At 42.6% G+C, this 19544-nt stretch overlaps 1 protein-coding gene across 1 annotated transcript in view; it reads right to left on the reverse strand.

Moving 5' to 3' along the window:
- Positions 1 to 15909: 15909 nt before the first annotated feature.
- The window catches only part of LOC119559417 (neuropeptide CCHamide-2 receptor), a 74480-nt gene continuing 70845 nt past the window's right edge, over positions 15910 to 19544 (reverse strand). Inside the window, exons 7-8 of the mRNA XM_037872512.1 lie at positions 18675 to 19034; positions 15910 to 16256 (exon numbers count right to left, since the gene is read on the reverse strand). Of these exons, the coding sequence (XP_037728440.1) occupies positions 16217 to 16256; positions 18675 to 19034 (400 nt within the window). The 3' untranslated portion in view covers positions 15910 to 16216. The remainder of the gene's footprint in view (positions 16257 to 18674; positions 19035 to 19544) is intronic.

Here is a 19544-nt window from a genome sequence, read left to right on the forward strand (position 1 = left end):
TAGTCTAATCCATTTATCTAAGCTTAATTTTAGTGGTATTTTAGGAGCTACAAGATTCATTACAAAATAAAAAATAAACTGAAAAAATTTGAGTAAACAAAACGTTTGCCTTTTTTTTTTTAACGATGGTAGTTAGACAAATCATGTACGTTACACAATATTTCACATACCTTTCCAATGATATACAGCGCAAGCCTGTAGCTTAAGTAGTAGTAGTTAATAGTAACTGCAAAAAGAATTTTTCAAAAATCATTTTGCTTATATTTTTTATGATTTTTTGAAGGTGACAATGTCGTAAAAAATTTGTATGAAAAAGAGAAAAATATGGCTCAAATGCATGTTTCTAAGCATTTTCAAAAAATCATAAAAAATATAAGCAAAATGATTTTTGAAAAATTCTTTTTGCAGTTACTATTATTTTTGTTTGAAGAAACTTTTTGCATCAAAAAATTTAAGTTTTCAAGTCGAGGAAAAAAGTTAAAAAAGTAGATTTTCACACAAATTCGTCCTTTTCAATAAGTACTATATGGGTTAAGAAATGTATTGTATCATTCAAACGGCATTTATATTACCTTTCCATTGATGCCAAAGTTAACAAGATGTAAGTTCAAATTATGAGTATATTTAACTTTTGTTTTGTAAAAATACTTTTGACCACCCCTGTATATTCTTGTTCAGGATCACTAGCCGAGTCGATCTAGCCATGTCCGTCTGTCTGTATGAACGCTGAGAAACTATAGAAGCTAGGCTTTTGGGATTTGGCATTCAGATTCCTGAGCTTCATGCGCAGCGCAAGTTTGTTTCGCCAGTGTACCACGCCCACTCTAACGCCCACAAACCGCACAAAACTGTGGCTCCTACAGTTTTAATGCTAGAATAAAAATTGTATATGATATGTATTGTTCTCATTAATTGACCTAAAAAAAAGTTTGACACGCGCACATTAACGCCCACAAGACGCCCACAAACTTCAAATAATCGTAAGTATGGACGCTGATATTTCGGAAACTATTAAAGAAGTGAATATGTCACGCCCACTCAAACGCCCACAAGCCGCTTATACCTGTGGCGCTCCCAATTTTCATGCTAGAAACTAAATTTTAACTTTAATGTATTAGTCTCGTCAGCACTAATTTTCGACTGGGACAGTATCCGAAAACCATTTACACAAATTTGTTGATTTAACAAGATTATGTACTTCAGTATGTGAACTGTTTCTTTACAGATGCCCCGATATATATAGCATACCTCCGGAACAGGCTCTATTTGTGCGATATGTGCTTTTAGTACTTACAGTGTCACTAACTTAATCACTCTTAGTCCTTTGGTTGTGGGAAACTTTCCACTTAACTGTCCCTGAACTGCAAGCGACCAACCACTCACCAAATGTGGTGCTGAGTATAATTAGCTAATTATGAGATGGACATCACAGTCCCAAATCGGAGCCCAAATCAGCGTCGCTTATGTGGTGGCAACCGTTGTAGACCCGCTTAGGTTTGAACGGAGCAGGCTGTGGGCAACTCAGTTACGTTGGCATAAATGGGATGCTCTTTGACTCCAAATGATGCCCCATTTGCAAATGTTTGCCCCCGCAGTTACAAAATCTTGCGATGTCGGTCTAGGTCCTGAATTATCTCCTGGCCCTGCCAATTCTGATTTACAGGGGACGATAGGTCAATCGCCTGCCAGCTCCGCAGATGGACAAGCTCCTTTTCTCTACTCACCCGCCGGGGTCAGAAAGGCACTTTTATGACCCCCCGTTTGCTGGATGTCAATAACTATACACTGTATATTTGTCGATGCATTTTGGACTTGTGGGGATGGGAAGTCCTCAGATAATACATATGGTGTTGCCAATTTACATACACCGACTCCGGTGACTATGGCCCTTGACCACTTGATACCATAATAAAATACCATAACAATACCATACTGAAATTTGGTATGTGCTTGGGGGAAGATTGTATTTATTGTATTTTCTGGCCTTTCCATGTCGTTTTCCTTTATCTAAACAACAAAATTGCTTTGCTAGTGTAAAATAGTGAGTGGGATAGGGAGTGCAAGGGGCACTGGCTTACTTGTTTTATTGGCCCAAACTTCAAAGCCATTTTTCGATTTGATCGCGTTATGGGTGGATAGACAAATGTTCTTATATAAATTGGTGTAACGATTAAAGTTGGGCATGCCATCCTCGTTTTCGAGAAATTTTGGCCGCAAACATGACCGTCGGTTACCGTTACGCCAAAAGTACAAGGGTAAATTGAATATGTTGGAAAGTGTGTAAAATGTGTAAGGAAACTTTTCAGACCTTATAGAGTGAACATTTGTAATTACTACATGTTCATTTTTATTTTTTTTCGTAATCGGCCATCTAATGACAAACCCACATGCTTTTGATTTATGTAAATCGTGTCGTCCGTTCGCCAGATATTATAGTTTTTGTGAAACTATCTTACGTGGATATTCGGCAAAAGAGTTAATTTTGTCGAAATAGGTATGAAAATAAGTCTTGAAAACGTTGTGCTTTCATCTAAAGGCGGTACTGTGCACTTTAAATACACAAACGTCCCATATATTGGTGATCAGGATTACTAGCCGAGTCGATCTAGCTAAGTCCGTCTGTCCGTGTAAATGCTGTGATCTCGAAAACTTGAGAAGCTACAGGGCTGGGATTTCAAATTAAGATTAAGAGGCTCCTTATTTATGGCAAGTTTGTTATCCGTTTGTGCCAAGCGCACAAACCGCCCAAAAATTTAGCTCCTACCCACTTAATGGTAGAATAAGAATGCTTGACTGTTAATTGTAGACCAGCACAGAGAAAACTCTGACGTTCTCATTTGAGTTGATGGAAAAAAAAACCATATTCTTATACCCGTTACTCGTAGAGTAAAAGGGTATACTAGATTCGTTGGTAAGTATGTAACAGGCAGAAGGAAGCGTTTCCGACCCCATAAAGTATATAAATTCTTTATCAGAATCACTAGCCGAGTCGATCTAGCCATGTCCGTCTGTCCGTCAGTTCGGATGAACGCTGAGATCTCGGAAACTATAAGAGCTAGGCTATTAAGATTTGGCGTGCAGATTCCTGAGCTTCATACGCAGCGCAAGTTTGTTTCAGCAGCGTGCCACGCTAACGCCCACAAACCGCCGAAGCATCAGGCGCCCACAAATTTCATGCTAGAAAACAAATTTTGACTGAAATGTATTAGACTCGTCAATACCTATCGATTGAACCCAAAAAGTTTTAGTCGCATACTCTAACGCCCACAAGGCGCCTAAGCTTGTGGCGTCCACAATTTTCATGCTAGAACAAAATTTTAGCTGAAATGTATTAGTCTCGTCAATACCTACACCCAAAAAAAAAATCGCCCTTAATTCAAGAAATTCGCCGTTAAATCAAGAAAATCGCCTATGATTTTCATCCAACGGCGACTCGCCTTTATTTTGAATAAATATTTTTCTTGAATTTATGGTTTGCCATTTTTGGAAATAATGACAAATTTTTCTTAAATGTATGGTAAATAACCTTAAGATTAAGGAAAATTTTCTTAAAATAAAAAAAATTATTTATAATGTAAGATTACCTTTTTTTACATTTGAGGAATTTGGTTGGTTTTGTATACCAATTTTGGATTTTAAATGGATAAAACCGTTTCTAATTTTAATGGCAATTATAACATGGGAATATAGTCTTTAAATTTTTATATTTACCTGTATTTATGTAAGATTTATTTTATATAAATACTTTTTATAAACATATAAATAACAAATGGAAAAATCCTTACCTCAGACAACCCCGGCATGAACTCAAACCGCAACTGCTCACACCATAGCCAGACGTCTTAACCATTCGGCCACGCGTGCTTCTTGTCTTACAATGACTAAAGAGGGCTATGGTGCTTTTGGTCCAGCTTTACGCATACCAATAACGTTTATTCTAATCTAAACTCTTTTAACAACCGTTTAAACAATTTGGTAAATAGAAAAGTGAAACTAATAAGAATAAAAATTAAATAAATTAAAAAAAAAAGAAAAATAAATAAACAAAGGGTACATTTGCCGTGGCGTGGGTTCGAACCAGGTACTTTTGTACGATTGATTATTGACCGGACGTCTTTACCAGCTAAACCACCATCAAAATGTATAAAAAAAAAGTCACTTTTCCCTTAAAATATGGGTATTTCTTTACTAAATTTAAGTAAGAATTTACCATTACTTCAAGAAAAAAAATCAAGAAAAATTCGCCATTAGTTAAAGAAAAAATTTCAATTCTTCCTCTTCTTCTTTACTTAAAAAAAATATATGGCGAAATTCCGTAAATTTTAGAAACTTTTTCTATAATCAAGAAAATATTTTTTAATTCAAGAAAATATTTCTTAATTCAATGACGTTTTAAAATCACGGGCGATTTTCTAATATTTATGGTGATTTTTTTTTGAGTGTATCGATTGACCCAAAACAAAAGTTTGCCACGCCCACTTCAACGCCCATAACGCTTAAATCTGTCTACTGCCCACAAAACCATATATGTATTGAGATCGCGGTAGGTGGCGTTTTTAAATCTCGCATATCTCCATTTCTCTTTGGTCCATTTAGCTGAGAAACGGGTATCTGATAGACGAGGTACTCGACTATAGCGTTCTTCCTTGTTTTAAAATAAGAAATATGAAAATAATTAATATCACTTATTTAAGACCGGTCGACTTCGCTTAAGTATGCGTATGCCGCACCGCGCAGCACCGCGTCGCGTCAGTGTGCGCGCACCTTAATTATTTTGGTGAAGCGGGCAGAATGAAAACATTTTAGAAAGTGTATTTATTTAGTCGAATGTTCAAGCAATTTTCGTTACAAAAGTCGAAATCAGAACTTTTGTTTGTTGATGGTGCATTATCGCCACGACCTCTTACCTCGTTGTTCAGGCCCACTGTCCGGCGAATCTGGACTGGCCCCGCTATCCAGCTGCACCAGCTGCACCGCTCTACCGCTCTCCCGCTCTCTCGCGCTCCCGCTCTCCTGCGCTGTTCCTAGCTCCCGCCATGAAGTCTCCGCTGCGCTTTGGAGCGCAGAGCGGAGCTTAGACTAAGTCAGTTCGATTTCTGAAGTGTAGTAGAATAAACCGCGGTCGTACCCCCGCCTACTTTTACCCAGTTAACTTCTTGTGCACATTTATTTCCGACTAAGGGGCAAATACGCGTTCGAGTGGTTTCTCCCCTACAGCTTCATCAGCACCAGCAGCAAACCGCACCAGCAGCAAGCCAGCGAAGCCCAGCGAAGCCCAGCGAACCAGCCCGCCGACGCCGACCGTTTTACCGCCGTCGCCTCCCACGCCATTCCACCAGCGCCAGCACGGTACCCCGCTACCCCCCGGCGTACATTTTGGTCCTTCGAGCCGGATAAGATAAGTAAACCCTTCAGTTCCAAAAAAAAAGTTTCACTTGTGAATCACCTTGGGAATCACCTGGGACATGTCCTCGTGCACAAGTGAAGAACAAGTGACGCTCCATATAGAAAATTGTATGGGATGTCCGCATTTTCACAAGTGAAAATTCAAATGAAAATTTTTCGAAGTCCTACGGGATTTCACTTGTTCCTTATACTCATTTTTCGTATGGCCTGTCACGTGCCGGTGACTCGTCCCAAGTGAATCACTTGGGAAAATCAGAATTTTTCCTTGAGTTTTCACTTGTGAAATCACTTGCAAGGGACACGTCCCAAGTGAAACACTTGGGAAAATCAGAATTTTTCCTTGAGTTTTCACTTGTGAAATCACTTGCAAGGGACACGTCCCAAGTGAATCACTTGTGAAAATCAGAATTTTTCCTTGAGTTTTCAATAAAAAAAATATAGAATTTAATTCATTTCATATTAATTCATTTTATTTATATGGTACTATTTAGATTTTCAAAAATTGTACAATTATTGTTTCTGTTTTTTTGCTTCGTAAGCTTATTTTTAACGTTAGACATCGCCGTTCTTAAACCTTTGTCCGGGTCCTCTGAATCCTTGGCCAACGCTCCTGAAAAAACATTTGTATGTTTAAAAAATGCGTTTTATTTGTTTAATTGTATATTTACCTTTTATAGCTTGTTGCAGAATTTTTATTGGCACAAAACATTTCGTCATCCACTTTCGGCTAACGGAACCCATTGAATACCTTCAAAATTTACGTACTTTAAACTAAGATCAATGCACAACATCTTAAACTTAATGTAGCACTTACCTGACTTTATTATATTAACTAAACGATTAAAGTAACTCTGCTGCGCACCATTAAAATGGATGCTTCCCTTTCAATCACTCAAACAGAATGCACCAAGTCTTCTCACCCCTTTACTAGATTTCTTTTGTTTTCTCTTCGCTGTTGGCGCGTGCCACTGCACCTATACCCTTTCTAAAGTGAAATATATCCGACTATATAGTTTTTACTTCTTGAGTAAAAAATACAATACGATTTTTTTTTAAATGTTAATACTTAAATGTTTTAAATACTTAAATCAATTTTAACGGACTAAATTTCTATAACTTAACTAAAAAATTATATTGTAATAAAAATGTATAATAAGTAAATATAACATTATAAGTAAATTCAATTTACTAAATTTTACTATAATCAAATAGTTTACTTTTATAAAACAATATTAGTTGTTTTTTTCGATACACAATAATGCTCCTAAAATATTAGGGCATTCACATGTCGCTTCTCCACGAAAATTTTTCCGCCGAAATATTAGTCGCTAGCCGAACATAACGGAGAGACGCAAAAAAAAATAACGGACCAGCCGAAATTTGTCTCTGCGAGCGCGGAATCCAGGCAGATTATAAGACAAGAAAGAGAGGGAAATATCCGAATATCTGCCTCTCTTTGTTGCACGATCGTTTTCGTGGGCAGTCTTCTACGCTGCGCCGACTGCTCTGCTGACGTCAACAGCGGCACAGCGTTTTAGGCACAAAAAAAAAACAAAAAAAGCTTTTTGCCTTGAGCCATGTCACCGCGTCCCTACTGCAGAACTGAAGGGAAGCTTTTCGTCTTATTAATTGCCGGTCTGCAGTCAGCCACTCGAAAATAATTCGTTTGACTTTCTGTACGATTTGTCCAAAATCCTAGTCCGATTAAATCCGACAACGGCAATTAATAAATTACTTCGCCATTTTTTTCTTCGATTTTCCTTTTGCTACGTGCGGCCATATTGCCAATTTTTTCCGACTCCTTTTTTAATTGCATTTGGCCGCTCATCCATACATACATACACTTGTATAAAATCGAGAAAAAATATTCCAAGCTTTGAAAAAATATTGTGCAAATATAAGCCAAGCATACAGTGAGAACTATTTAATTTCTAGTGTTCTGCCAATTCAGGCCCCCAAAACTTTTCAAGATTTTTCTCACTGTATATCCGCAGCCGCTAAAATACTTGCACATATTTTTTCGTTTTTCCAAATACAGTCCACACACAATAAATCGAAAACTTCCATAACAACACATACCCCGCCGGCAATAATTATTTAATAAATTTAAAACCGGCGAAAATTACATATATACAAATATCTACATCCATACAAATATCTACATACATATAAATATCTACATATATACACATATCTACATACAGTCACATATAATTTTTAACTCCACCATCCCGTTCCGACTAATTAAAGTTTTCCGTCGGCCATCCGGTAAAAAATAATAAAATAAAAAATTACACCAACCGACGTGAAAATTTTTTGGTCATTGTGTTTTATTTACCATCCAACTTTTTAGTATTTTTTTCGGTATTTGGTATTTACTCCGTAAAATTTATTTTACTTAAACGCGAAAAATACCAGCACTCCACTGCATGCCACCAATTTTTTGGTATATTTTTAGTATTTTTCCCTCGGAATATTAAATCAAATTAAAGCAATTAATTAATCAACCGATCGCATTCTCCGGCCAACAACTTATTGGCATAATTTGGTATTTTTTCTGCATTCAGAAGTTTAAATAAAGGCGAAATAGTACAATTACTCCACCGGGGACTATATATTAACACATAGTTGGTATTTTTCCCCCTCAATTTATCCAAACGCAAAAATACCAGCAAAAATATACCAAACTTGATCCCATCCAAAATACATATATCAAAAGGGTTAAATATTATAGTATTACTTCTCAACGGGTGATATTCGAACTCCTTTCTCACCGTTCCTAATCCGTATCATTGGGTTTAATTCCGCAAAGTAACCAAGTCGGTACTTGCTTCCAATTTCTATTTCTCCGATCCACTACTTTTTTGTCGACACCTCGTTCCACTGTTCCAAAAGTGGGCCAGGTTTCCTATTTATCCGACATAAACAGAGGCGAGCAGATTCTGACCCAAAACAAAAAAAAAAGGGTCATTTTCTTAAATGTCCGTTGGAAGTGATAACAACAAGTTGTCTATTCCACCTGCCGTAGTCCCAGGCATATCCGTAGATCCGCCCACACCCGAACTAACCGCCAAGACCTCGTCGCCCCGAAAAAGGGCCACCCGTGCAAACGTCAAAATGGCACTAACACCTTCCCAAATCGCTCTCAACAAATTTACTGAGGTCTCAGATCGGCTGAGTGAGTTTGAATCCAGAGCAAACACTCCTTCGCCGATCCCTCCTACTCTGTCCATGCTGAACATCCACCGCGAAGAAATACGCGCGTTATGGGACCGCATCAAGGCAGAATACGATGAATGCACCGGGTGCATAGCAGCAGCCGGAGACAGTGCAGCTGATAGCTTGCCAGTTCTCAAGGCTAAATACGGCTACTGCTATTCCGTTTATGAGAGATGTGGGGCTCAGATCGCGGATATGATAGCCCAGGCTCCCCAAGTTCAAGCTGTTCCTACCCAGAATTATATTTCCTCTGGATGTCGGCTGCCTCCGTGCGATACCGAGGTTTTCACAGGAGATTATCTGCGGTGGCCGACCTTTAGGGATCTGTTTACGGCCATTTATATAAATAATCCAAGGCTGACGCCAGTCGAAAAATTGTTTCACCTAAATGCCAAAACAAGCGGCGATGCACACACGATAGTGTCGAACTCCCCCCTTACTAACGACGGCTTTCGTTCAGCTTGGGCTAACCTAACTGAGCGTTTCGAAAACAAGCGGTTGTTAGTAAACAGCCAATTGAAAATACTTTTCAATGTGCAGTCCGTTAATCAGGAATCTGGGTCAGCTATCCGTGAACTTCAACGTACCATCCAGGGTTGCCTTACGGCTTTAGAAATGAAACCGAAAATTGGGATTGCCTCCTAGTGTACATGTGCTCCTCCAAACTTCCTAAGCTCACGCTATCCTTGTGGGAACAGTCCCTGCACAATAAGGCAGAGATTCAGACGTGGCAGGAACTGAACGCCTTCCTTACGGAGCGTCACCGGACCTTAGAAGCCATAGACGACGTACGGCCGTCAGGCTCGAGTCAATCTCTGCCAAAAACATCCGCCCCCACTGCAGCGCCTCGAAGAATAAATTCTTACGAGACAAGGGTAGCACCCAAGCCAAAAGGATGTGACCTTTGTAAGAAGGAAAACCATCCTGTCCGCACATGTGCACGGTTCCTCCAGATGACGGTCGACGAGCGTTCGGCATACATAAAGAGGAAGCAGCTGTGTCTAAACTGCTTCGCACGAGGGCATCAGCTGCGTGATTGTGAGAGTACTCATAGCTGCTTTACGTGCCGCGGCCGCCATCACACCTTACTACACAGAGGCAACTCCTCCCAATCGCCTTCGAATCCCGCCCCAAGACCCAGATCAAGACCAAGTACACCAGTTGCCACCGCTTCCCGGTCCACGGACTCTACAGTCCAAAATTACTTCGCGACGGGGTATAGATCCGTCTTGCTGGGCACCGCCATAATTGACATATGTCACCTGGGGTCAAATTTTAAAGCTCGCGCCTTGTTAGATTCAGGATCAGAGGCAACCTTTATTTCTGAGCGGCTTTTCAAACTGATTAAGTTGCCTCACCAGGTAATCCGAGCCCAAGTATCAGGCTTAAACCAGACAGTATCCGCTGAATCCAAAAAGCTCTGTCAGTTTACCATCCGTTCTCCGACCAGGCCTGGCTTGCAAATAAACACGACGGCCTATGTTCTTCCTCAATTAGCTGGAAACCTTCCATCTTGTCCGATTCCGCAACAGTTTCTACGGGATCTTCCCGAACTGTCACTAGCGGATCCAAAGTTCTACGAGAGCGCACAGATAGATATTCTGGTCGGGGCCGACATACTGCCATCCATTCTCCTAAGCGGCACCCGGCCGAATATTTGTGGCTCTCTCCTCGGGCAAGAAACCATTTTCGGGTGGATCCTAACAGGACCCGTTCCTGCTCCAAGGGAAAATCAGATTTCCGTTTTTTCCACACGAATCTCCCACACAGTTGACACGTCCCTGGATAGGCTTCTCACCAAATTTTGGGAGGTGGAGGATCTGCCAGTAAAAGTGACAAAATCTTCCGATTTGGCATGTGAGGAAAATTTTCTCCGAACGACTACGAGAGACGATAACGGCAGGTATGTCGTAAGTCTTCCGTTTCGTGATCCTCAAAACGTAAAATCCGCCCTCGGTCACTCCAGATCCTCCGCGTTGTCGCAGTTCCTAAGAACCGAGCAACGCCTAAAGAGGGACTGTCAGCTGAAAGCCAAATACGACTCCGTGATTCAAGAGTATCTCGACCTCAATCACATGAAAGAAGTCCGTCCTACCCATAATTCTGCCAGTTATTACCTTCCGCATCATGCCGTGCTCAAGCCGGAAAGTACAACCACTAAGTTACGTGTGGTTTTCAATGCCTCCAGCCCTTCAGAGAATGGGGTCAGTTTAAATGATATCCTTCATGCTGGCCCAGTCTTACAGTCCGATCTAACTATCCAGATCCTGAAGTGGCGATATTTCCGATACGTCTACAGTGCCGATATCGAGAAAATGTATCGGCAGATATGGGTAGATCCGAAGCATTCCCCGTTCCAGCGCATCTTATTCCGCAACAGCGAGGGGCACATTCGAGATTTCGAATTACAGACGGTAACTTTTGGAGTCAATTGCGCGCCATTCCTGGCCATTCGAGTACTGCAACAGTTGGCAACTGACGTGCAGCTCAGCCATCCAAGAGCGAGCAACGTCATTCGAAATCATATGTATGTAGACGATGTCCTTTCGGGAGCTGACTCCGCCGAGGACGCTAAGTCCATTGTTCGCGAGCTACAAAGTGCTCTAGATTCCGCGGGGTTTCCATTGAGAAAATGGACCTCCAACAACAAAGAAATATTAGCTCATATCCAAAGCGATCATCTTCTGACAACCGACTTCCTCGACATCGACACTGAGAGCACAGCCAAAACTCTCGGCGTACGATGGAAGGCGACGTCCGATGAGTTCTTTTTCGTCCCACCAGATTTAGCAACGGAAATCTCCCACACGAAACGCCAAGTCCTTTCCCAAATTGCCAAGCTGTTTGATCCAGCAGGCTGGCTCGCTCCATTTGTTGTGTGTGCCAAAATCTTTATGCAAGAGATTTGGCTTCAGGATCTAGGCTGGGACGATAAACTTCCAATTGAGCTGTGCCAAAGATGGAACAGCTTTCTCCAGAGCTATTCGGTCCTAGACCAGGTCAGAATACCCAGATGGGTTTCCTTCCGTCCAGAGTTCCGCGTAGAGCATCACGGATTCTGTGACGCCTCGCAAAAGGCATACGGTGCTGCGATCTATGTGCGCGTAGAAGTGGGCCATAAAACGATGGTGCACTTGCTCACGGCCAAGACGCGTGTGGCGCCAGTCAAAACGGTGTCCCTTCCCAGGCTGGAGTTATGTGGGGCTCTCCTTTTGTCCGAGATGGCCGAAGCCATTCTTCCAAATATGCCGAGGCTGACCTCAAAATTCCATTGTTGGACCGATTCCACGATTGTGCTAGCATGGTTAGCAAAACCAGCGTGTCATTGGACTACGTTCGTTGCCAACAGGGTGACGAAGATCACCGAGTCCACTGAGGCGGCTAATTGGTCGCACGTTCAATCCGAACATAATCCAGCTGATTTGGCTAGTCGAGGAGTTCCCCTCCAAGAGCTGGTGGATAACCCGCTTTGGTGGCATGGACCCACTTGGCTGCAACGTCCACGCGATCATTGGCCCGGCCAGGGAACCGACCTGCCGGTGACTGAGATCGAAAAGCGTGCCGTTAAAGTCCATGTGGCGTCTATGCCGTCAGAAGATTTCCTAGATCGCTTTTCCAAGTTAGATAGAGCTTTGCGGGTCCTCGCGTATGTCCATCGATTTGTCCAAAGTTGTCGAAGACAATCACCGCCTTCCGGGGTCCGTCTAGAGGCCCAGGACCTTGCCGCCGCGGAAGAGCTCATGACAATTTGCACTCAGCGCAGGTATTTTCCTGAAGAATACCGCTGCTTGAGTCAGAAACGTCCTGTGCCCGCGGCGAGTTCGATTCTCTCCCTGAACCCCTTTCTAGATAAGAAAGGGGTAATCAGGGCATGCGGCCGCGTAACGGCCTCCGACAGTTTGCGGTATGATGAACGACATCCGATAATCCTGCCGTACGAATGTGCACTCTCGCGGCTTCTGGTCAAATTCACGCATCTCATTACGTTACATGGTGGCAACCAGTTAGTGGTGCGTCTCACTCGGTCCAGATACTGGGTTCCGAGAATAAAGAACTTGGTGAAGGCAGTGGTTAACTCCTGCAAGGTCTGCGTTATCCACAAAAAGAGATTGCAAGTCCAGATGATGGGAAGTTTCCCGAAAGAGCGAGTGTCCTTCTCCCGTCCGTTCACGTACACAGGGATGGACTACGCCGGCCCGTTTGACATAAAAAATTATACCGGAAGAGCTTGTCTCATTACGAAAGGGTATGTATTGGTTTTCGTTTGTTTTTCTACAAAGGCCATCCATCTAGAGCCTACATCCGACTTAACGACTGAAAAGTTTCTTGCCGCTTTCGCTCGTTTCGTCTCTAGAAGAGGGTGTCCAAGTCCAATCCGACAATGGAAAGACCTTCGTCGGCGCCTCCACCGTGCTTTCCCCAGACTTCCTGCAAGCCGTTAAGGAGTCTGTGACCGATGACTATAGTCATCAGCAGCTCACCTGGCAATTCATTCCTCCTGGGGCACCCCATATGGGAGGCCTATGGGAAGCTGGTGTCAAGAGCTTCAAGACCTTGTTTTACAAGTCCACCGCTACGCGGAAGTACACCTTTGAAGAGCTGTCCACCCTCCTAGCGAGAATCGAAGCTTGTCTGAATTCCAGACCGCTATCTCCCATGTCCGAGGATCCAACTGATCTCTTAGCGTTGACACCAGGGCACTTTCTTGTTGGTGCACCTCTTCTATCCATAGTGGAACCTGAAGTAAAGGGCGAATCCAAGTCCATTCTGAACCGGTGGCAGCACTTAAAGTCTCTCCATCAACAATTCCGCACTCGATGGAAGGATGAGTTAAGGAGCTCCACAAGCGCAACAAGTGGCAAGTCCCCACAGAAAATCTGCGTGTTGGCGATCTGGTCGTCATTAAGGATGACAATTTGCCCTCAAATGAGTGGCGACTCGGAAGAATAGACTCCGTTTTTCCGGGAGCCGATGGTAATGTCCGCGTAGTCGACATTCGTACGACACGCGGCATTGTCAAACGTCCAGTGACCAAGGTGGTTCTTCTTCCAAGAGAGCCGCCCAAAACTACCTCGTAACGAGCCGCGTTTCTTATACACCCTAGTCCGTAGCCATTATCCACGTCAGTGTTAATCAGCCCTGTTTGTTTTTTTTCCTTATCCACACTCTAAACAGGAAAATGGCTCCCCGTCCACGTAGCGCTCAGGCTCTGGATAGCAGACGTACTCGAGGTACTCAGTCCTACCGATGCCGAGTCTGCCGCGGAATCCATCCTCTTCGGAAGTGTCAGAGGTTCCTAAAGCTGAGCGCAGAGAAGCGGCTGCGGGCAGTGCTTATTAACAAGTACTGCGCGAACTGTCTCGCACACGAGCACTCCACTGGGAGCTGTCGTAGCGGTGACCGGTGCAGAACGTGCAACCGGGATCATCACACGCTGCTGCACATGCATGACCTTGGTTCCCGGAAAAAGTCCGGCTCCAAGCAAAAGTCCCGCTCCAAGCAACAGCCCGCTTCTCCGCAGCGTTCGCGCCAGCAAGATCCGCCAACTCGCCAAACGCCTGCTCCTCCACCGCGCTCAGCATCCTCGACACCAGCTCCGTCGCTCGCCGCACTTCTCCAGCGGCATAGCGTTAATGTCCTCCCGACTGCTGTGGTGATCGTCGAGACCGGAGAGAAGAAGTTCGACACCGCCGCACTCATCGATCCGTGCACCCCGACAAGCTCCATTGATGCATCCCTGGCCGCCGCGTTGCGTTTGCCGACAACAAACGTGGGCGACGAGAGCATATGCACGGCGACGATTCGTTCGAAGGTCGACGAGGCCATCAAGCTGGAGGTGGTCCTCAAGATCGAGCCGAACGTGCGCATCCGCACTCCCATCCGTGCGCTCAGTGAGAGCGTCGTCCAAAAATTTAAGGAGCTACCGCTCGCGGATGAGGTTTTCCACCGGCCAGCCACGATCTCATTGATCCTGGGCGCAGACGTCTACCCGAAGGTGATAAAGCCGGGCTTTCACATGGTCGACGAGGGACTGCCGGTAGCCCAGAAGACGGTGTTCGGGTGGATCGTCTCCGGCGCCTGTACGCAGGTTTGAGGCGTAGGCGGCTGGCCGAAGTTCCGTCTCCGTTATTATTTTTGCAACGCTAGCGATTGCAAGGGGGGCGGAATGTTCAGGCCCACTGTCCGGCGAATCTGGACTGGCCCCGCTATCCAGCTGCACCAGCTGCACCGCTCTACCGCTCTCCCGCTCTCTCGCGCTCCCGCTCTCCTGCGCTGTTCCTAGCTCCCGCCATGAAGTCTCCGCGGTCGTACCCCCGCCTACTTTTACCCAGTTAACTTCTTGTGCACATTTATTTCCGACTAAGGGGCAAATACGCGTTCGAGTGGTTTCTCCCCTACAGCTTCATCAGCACCAGCAGCAAACCGCACCAGCAGCAAGCCAGCGAAGCCCAGCGAACCAGCCCGCCGACGCCGACCGTTTTACCGCCGTCGCCTCCCACGCCATTCCACCAGCGCCAGCACGGTACCCCGCTAAGAGGTGTTTTTGTTTGATATGAGAAAGTCGTCAGATTTTTTAAAATTGTATTCGAAATTCTAAAATATTATATTAAAAGAATGATAATATATTAAAATTTTTACATTTAAAATAATGTTTGGTTTTATTCATCCAATGGGAGCTATGGGATATAGTTATCCAATCCGTCTCGTTCTGACTTAAATACTACCTGCAATAGAAATAATGATTTTGGGAAGGTTTAATTCCGCTAGCTTTAAAACTGAGAGACTAGTTTGCGTAGAAACGGACAGACGGACGGACAGATGGACATGGCTAGTTCGACTCGTCTAGTGATGCTGATCAAAAATATACATACTTTATGCAAGGCTTACTAATAGTAACAAATACTCACTTTTTACACCATTTTGGGTATATCTATACTTAAATATTGTAATTAAATTATTTCTTATATGTTTATTTGCATAAATAGTTTTATAGAATCCCAAGTATTATCAATTGTCACTTGTAAAAACAACAGAGGCCTTACAGTCACTAAACTGTTAAAAATACTCAATATATCCTGCTCATTTATTCGGCAAAATTAAAGGGTGACATTATAGATTAAAACTAAAACAAGCTTGAAATATAACTAAAAACACGGAGACCAAAAAATTGTTCTTAAAAAATGTTAAAAAAACTTATCTATACAAAATATTTTTGGTTTCTTTTTCGTGATCTAGGTGTCCAATTCTTCCAGGAACAGCCCCTTCTTGCGATAGTTTCAAAATATTATTTTGTAAGCTAGTGTTATTAATACCATTCCTTAAGAGGTTATGACCAAATAATGTAATCGCTTTGCTTTACTTTGCTGCATGCACATCTCCAACTCCCTTGCGGTGCTTTGAGTTAACGGGCATTTGATAGTCGATAGAAAGCCATATTTTACATAAGACATTTTCATTTTTTATTACAAATAGTAGCACAATATTAGAGCACACTTATTCGTTGGTTATAATTTATGTATTCCACATGGACTGACCCTTTACAGTGGGCTGCTTCTCTCTCATTGGGCTAAGTCGTCTTCAGCATCCTTAGTTAGTAACGCATGCGGTCATTTTCGTAACGGCTTAAAAGACTGGAAAAATTTAAAATACAATAATACGTAAGCAGAAACCGCTTATATTTTTAATGATCAAGGCCAAAGCAAACAGTACATACACCCAGAAAAAAAGAACAAAAAAAATCATGAACATTTTTCACGATTTCAACACAATCCGTTCGCTATTTTGCGATCATAAAAAACTACGCTGCGGGGTCAAATCGTGAACATTTAGGTAAAATTATGAACGCGTCACTAAAAAATGCTTTGAAAGAAATGGGGAGATCAGCGTTCATAGATTATCAACACCGTTCATGAAAACATGTATGTAGAAAAATTCGTTATCACGTACGCCTTTGACATGACTTGTAAGTTTTATTTAAATATTGTTTCTTGAATGATTTCAGTCAGAAGTTTCGCAACGCAGTGAAGGAGACGTTTCCGACTACATAAAGTATATACATATATACTTGATCAGCATCAGACGAGTCGACCTAGCCATTTCCGTCCGTTTGTCCGTCCGACCGTATGTCCGTTTCCCAAAACTCTTATTTCTATTGCTAGTCTAGTGATGCTGATTATGAATAAATCTATATACCTTATGGGGTCGGAAACGTCTCCTGCGTTGCAAACTTTTGACTGAAATCATTATACCCTCTGCAACAACTTTACCATTTAGCTGGTATAGGAACGATCGGATAATTAATGTCAAGATAATACAAAGAGCGTTATATTTCTTTTTCGGTAAACGGTAAAAAATTAAAATGTATAATCAAATTAAGAAATCGACGCTAGGTGGCGCCGTTGCGCGGTGTGCAATTGTGAACAGTCGCCTTGCTGCATATCTCCATTTCCATGGCACTCCTCTTAGGTGAGTAACGGGTATTTGATAGTCGATCACATCGGCTAAAGCATTTTCTTTTGCTTTTTAAGTTCTCAAGTTGAGTTCGGAATGTTCTTAAACTGACCGTTTGAAGCCCAATCCTAAAGTTTCGGACAAATTTTATGAACAAGCGTTCATAATTTGTCAGCAAACGGGCTTGCACACTTTTTGACCCCGTTGGGAATTGATTTCTGATGTTTTGAACGATTTTTTTGGGTGTACCTGAATATTTGGTGTCCTGATGGTCCGGCAGCTATCAACATTTGGGGTCTAAGCTTGCACAATATCTAAGCGCTTAAAATTTATGGAGTTCATGTATTTACAGTACACATACGTTACATCTGTTAAGCCTATTAATATATGTATTCGTTAATATATACTTTCGGTCATTAGCTAAGTATGTGCATTTATTTTGGGTTTTGAGTATGTGGCTTAAGTATTAAATTATATTTTGAAGCTTGGAGAGTTACTTAATTAACACAACATATGACTATGGCACACGATTACATTACGAAAAATGTGTTTTCATATGGAAAAGTTTGTTATACATATATACATACAATCACACTTAGTTCAATTAAATGCTATTGGTGCCCAAATCGTCTATCCCTTTTATTCAGGAAAGGCTAATCGCCGACTATGCATCATATTAGAGTTTGAATCTACATAGAGAGCGCGTGAGCATGCCTTTTTTGTCATACGGTAGTCGGCATTTGGAAACGGGGAAGGGCTTGTTCTATTTTTATACCCGTTACTCGTAGAGTAAAAGGGTGTACTAGACTCGTCAGAAAGTATGTACCAGGTAGAAGGAAGCGTTTCCGACCGTATAAATTATATATATTCTTGATCAGGATCACTAGCCTAGCAGATCTAGCTATGTGCGTCTGTCCGTCCGTACGCTGTGTTCTCGGAAACTATAAAAGCTAGAAATTTGAGATTTGGCATGTACATTCGTGATTAGTAATTATTAACATTTTGCGCTAGGGGCGCCATAGGCTAGTTGGCTAGTATAGAAGAAGTGAAAAAAGTCAAGTTGCTTTAAGCATATTCCTCTCGCATTCACTTAAGATGAGAAAAGGGTATCTAATATCCGAGGCCATCGACTATAGTGTTTTTCTTGTTTGATATCGATTATTGCGTACACAATTCATGTATGTGTAATTGGTTTTTGTGTGGCTGTGTGCTGTAATTTTCATTTTTCTGATTTGGCGAGAGCCAAAACGGTTAAGCTTCGTGTTCCACCGCTAGAACCCGCCATACGACAGAATTTGTTGTATGGCATGTACCTATATGTATTCACACTCTTTGATCATATGCTCCTTACCTTTTGGAAGCGGCATGGGTGCGATTGCAAATTATTCCAGCCTCGCACTAACAAACAAATAACCTGGCCAGGGCCACCCATTTAGGCGGATGGAGTCGAGTGCATAGTGCGTGCGATTCAAAGTGAGGGTGGTGCAAGCACAAGGTGAGATCGCAGGCCCATTGTCTACGCTCAGAGCTGCTCGTCGGCCTGGAAGGACACCATCACCTCCTCCTCCTCCAGCAGCTCCACAATGAGCGTGCCTCACCTCTTTTCGCCCAGGGACGCGGCGCGCCCGCCTGATACGCAGCCATTTCCGTGCTGCAGTGGCATCGACTCCTGCCGGTGAAGGCTGCCCGCATGTCCAGGGCCTCCTCTCCCTCCAACTCCATGACTGCTGTCCCTGTGCTGGGAGGCCCGCAGATTGGCAGCCCCCCCTCCAGCTGCTCCCATGTAGGTGGAGCGACGCATCGACATCACGCTGGTGTTGTCCATCATCCCCGTGGAGTGCTGCCGTAGATGGGGATGTCGCTTGACGCAGAAGCAGCACAGATAGCGGTTGAAGTGCAGTCGGAACACCCCGGACACACAGTAGAGGGCCACGGGGTTGACGCACGAGTTGAGGAAGCTGCGAATTGAAAGCGCACGGCCACGTTATTGTCAATTAACGATACGCAATTCGGCAGTGAAAAGACGCTAACAGCCGTTCTACACTCTTCATAAAAATAATAGTAAATGGAATAATTAAAAATGGAATAGTAAATAGAATTCAAAATTTCATATTTATTTTTTTAATTGAATATGAAAAACATTGTTTTGAATACAAAACATATTAAATTGCATAGTTCAATATTAATATATTTAGATCAATGAATTGCATATTGAATTTAAAAAAGGTGTATATATTTTAATAAAAACAAGAAAGGAAGTTAACTTCGGCAAGCCGAAGTTTGTATACCCTTGCAGTTATAATTATTAAATTTATTTCGAAATTCTGAAAAATACATAAAATTATATTCCCAATAGTATAAGATAATACGTCAAAAAACAAGCTATGATTTGTTTCATATTATTTTCCCACCAATTTTCCGACCGTTCCTCTGGCAGCTATATGATATAGTCGTCCGATTTTGATAAA

The sequence above is a fragment of the Drosophila subpulchrella genome, unplaced genomic scaffold, assembly GCF_014743375.2.
Source record: "Drosophila subpulchrella strain 33 F10 #4 breed RU33 unplaced genomic scaffold, RU_Dsub_v1.1 Primary Assembly Seq24, whole genome shotgun sequence".
In the NCBI taxonomy this organism is placed as follows: Eukaryota; Metazoa; Arthropoda; class Insecta; order Diptera; family Drosophilidae; genus Drosophila; species Drosophila subpulchrella.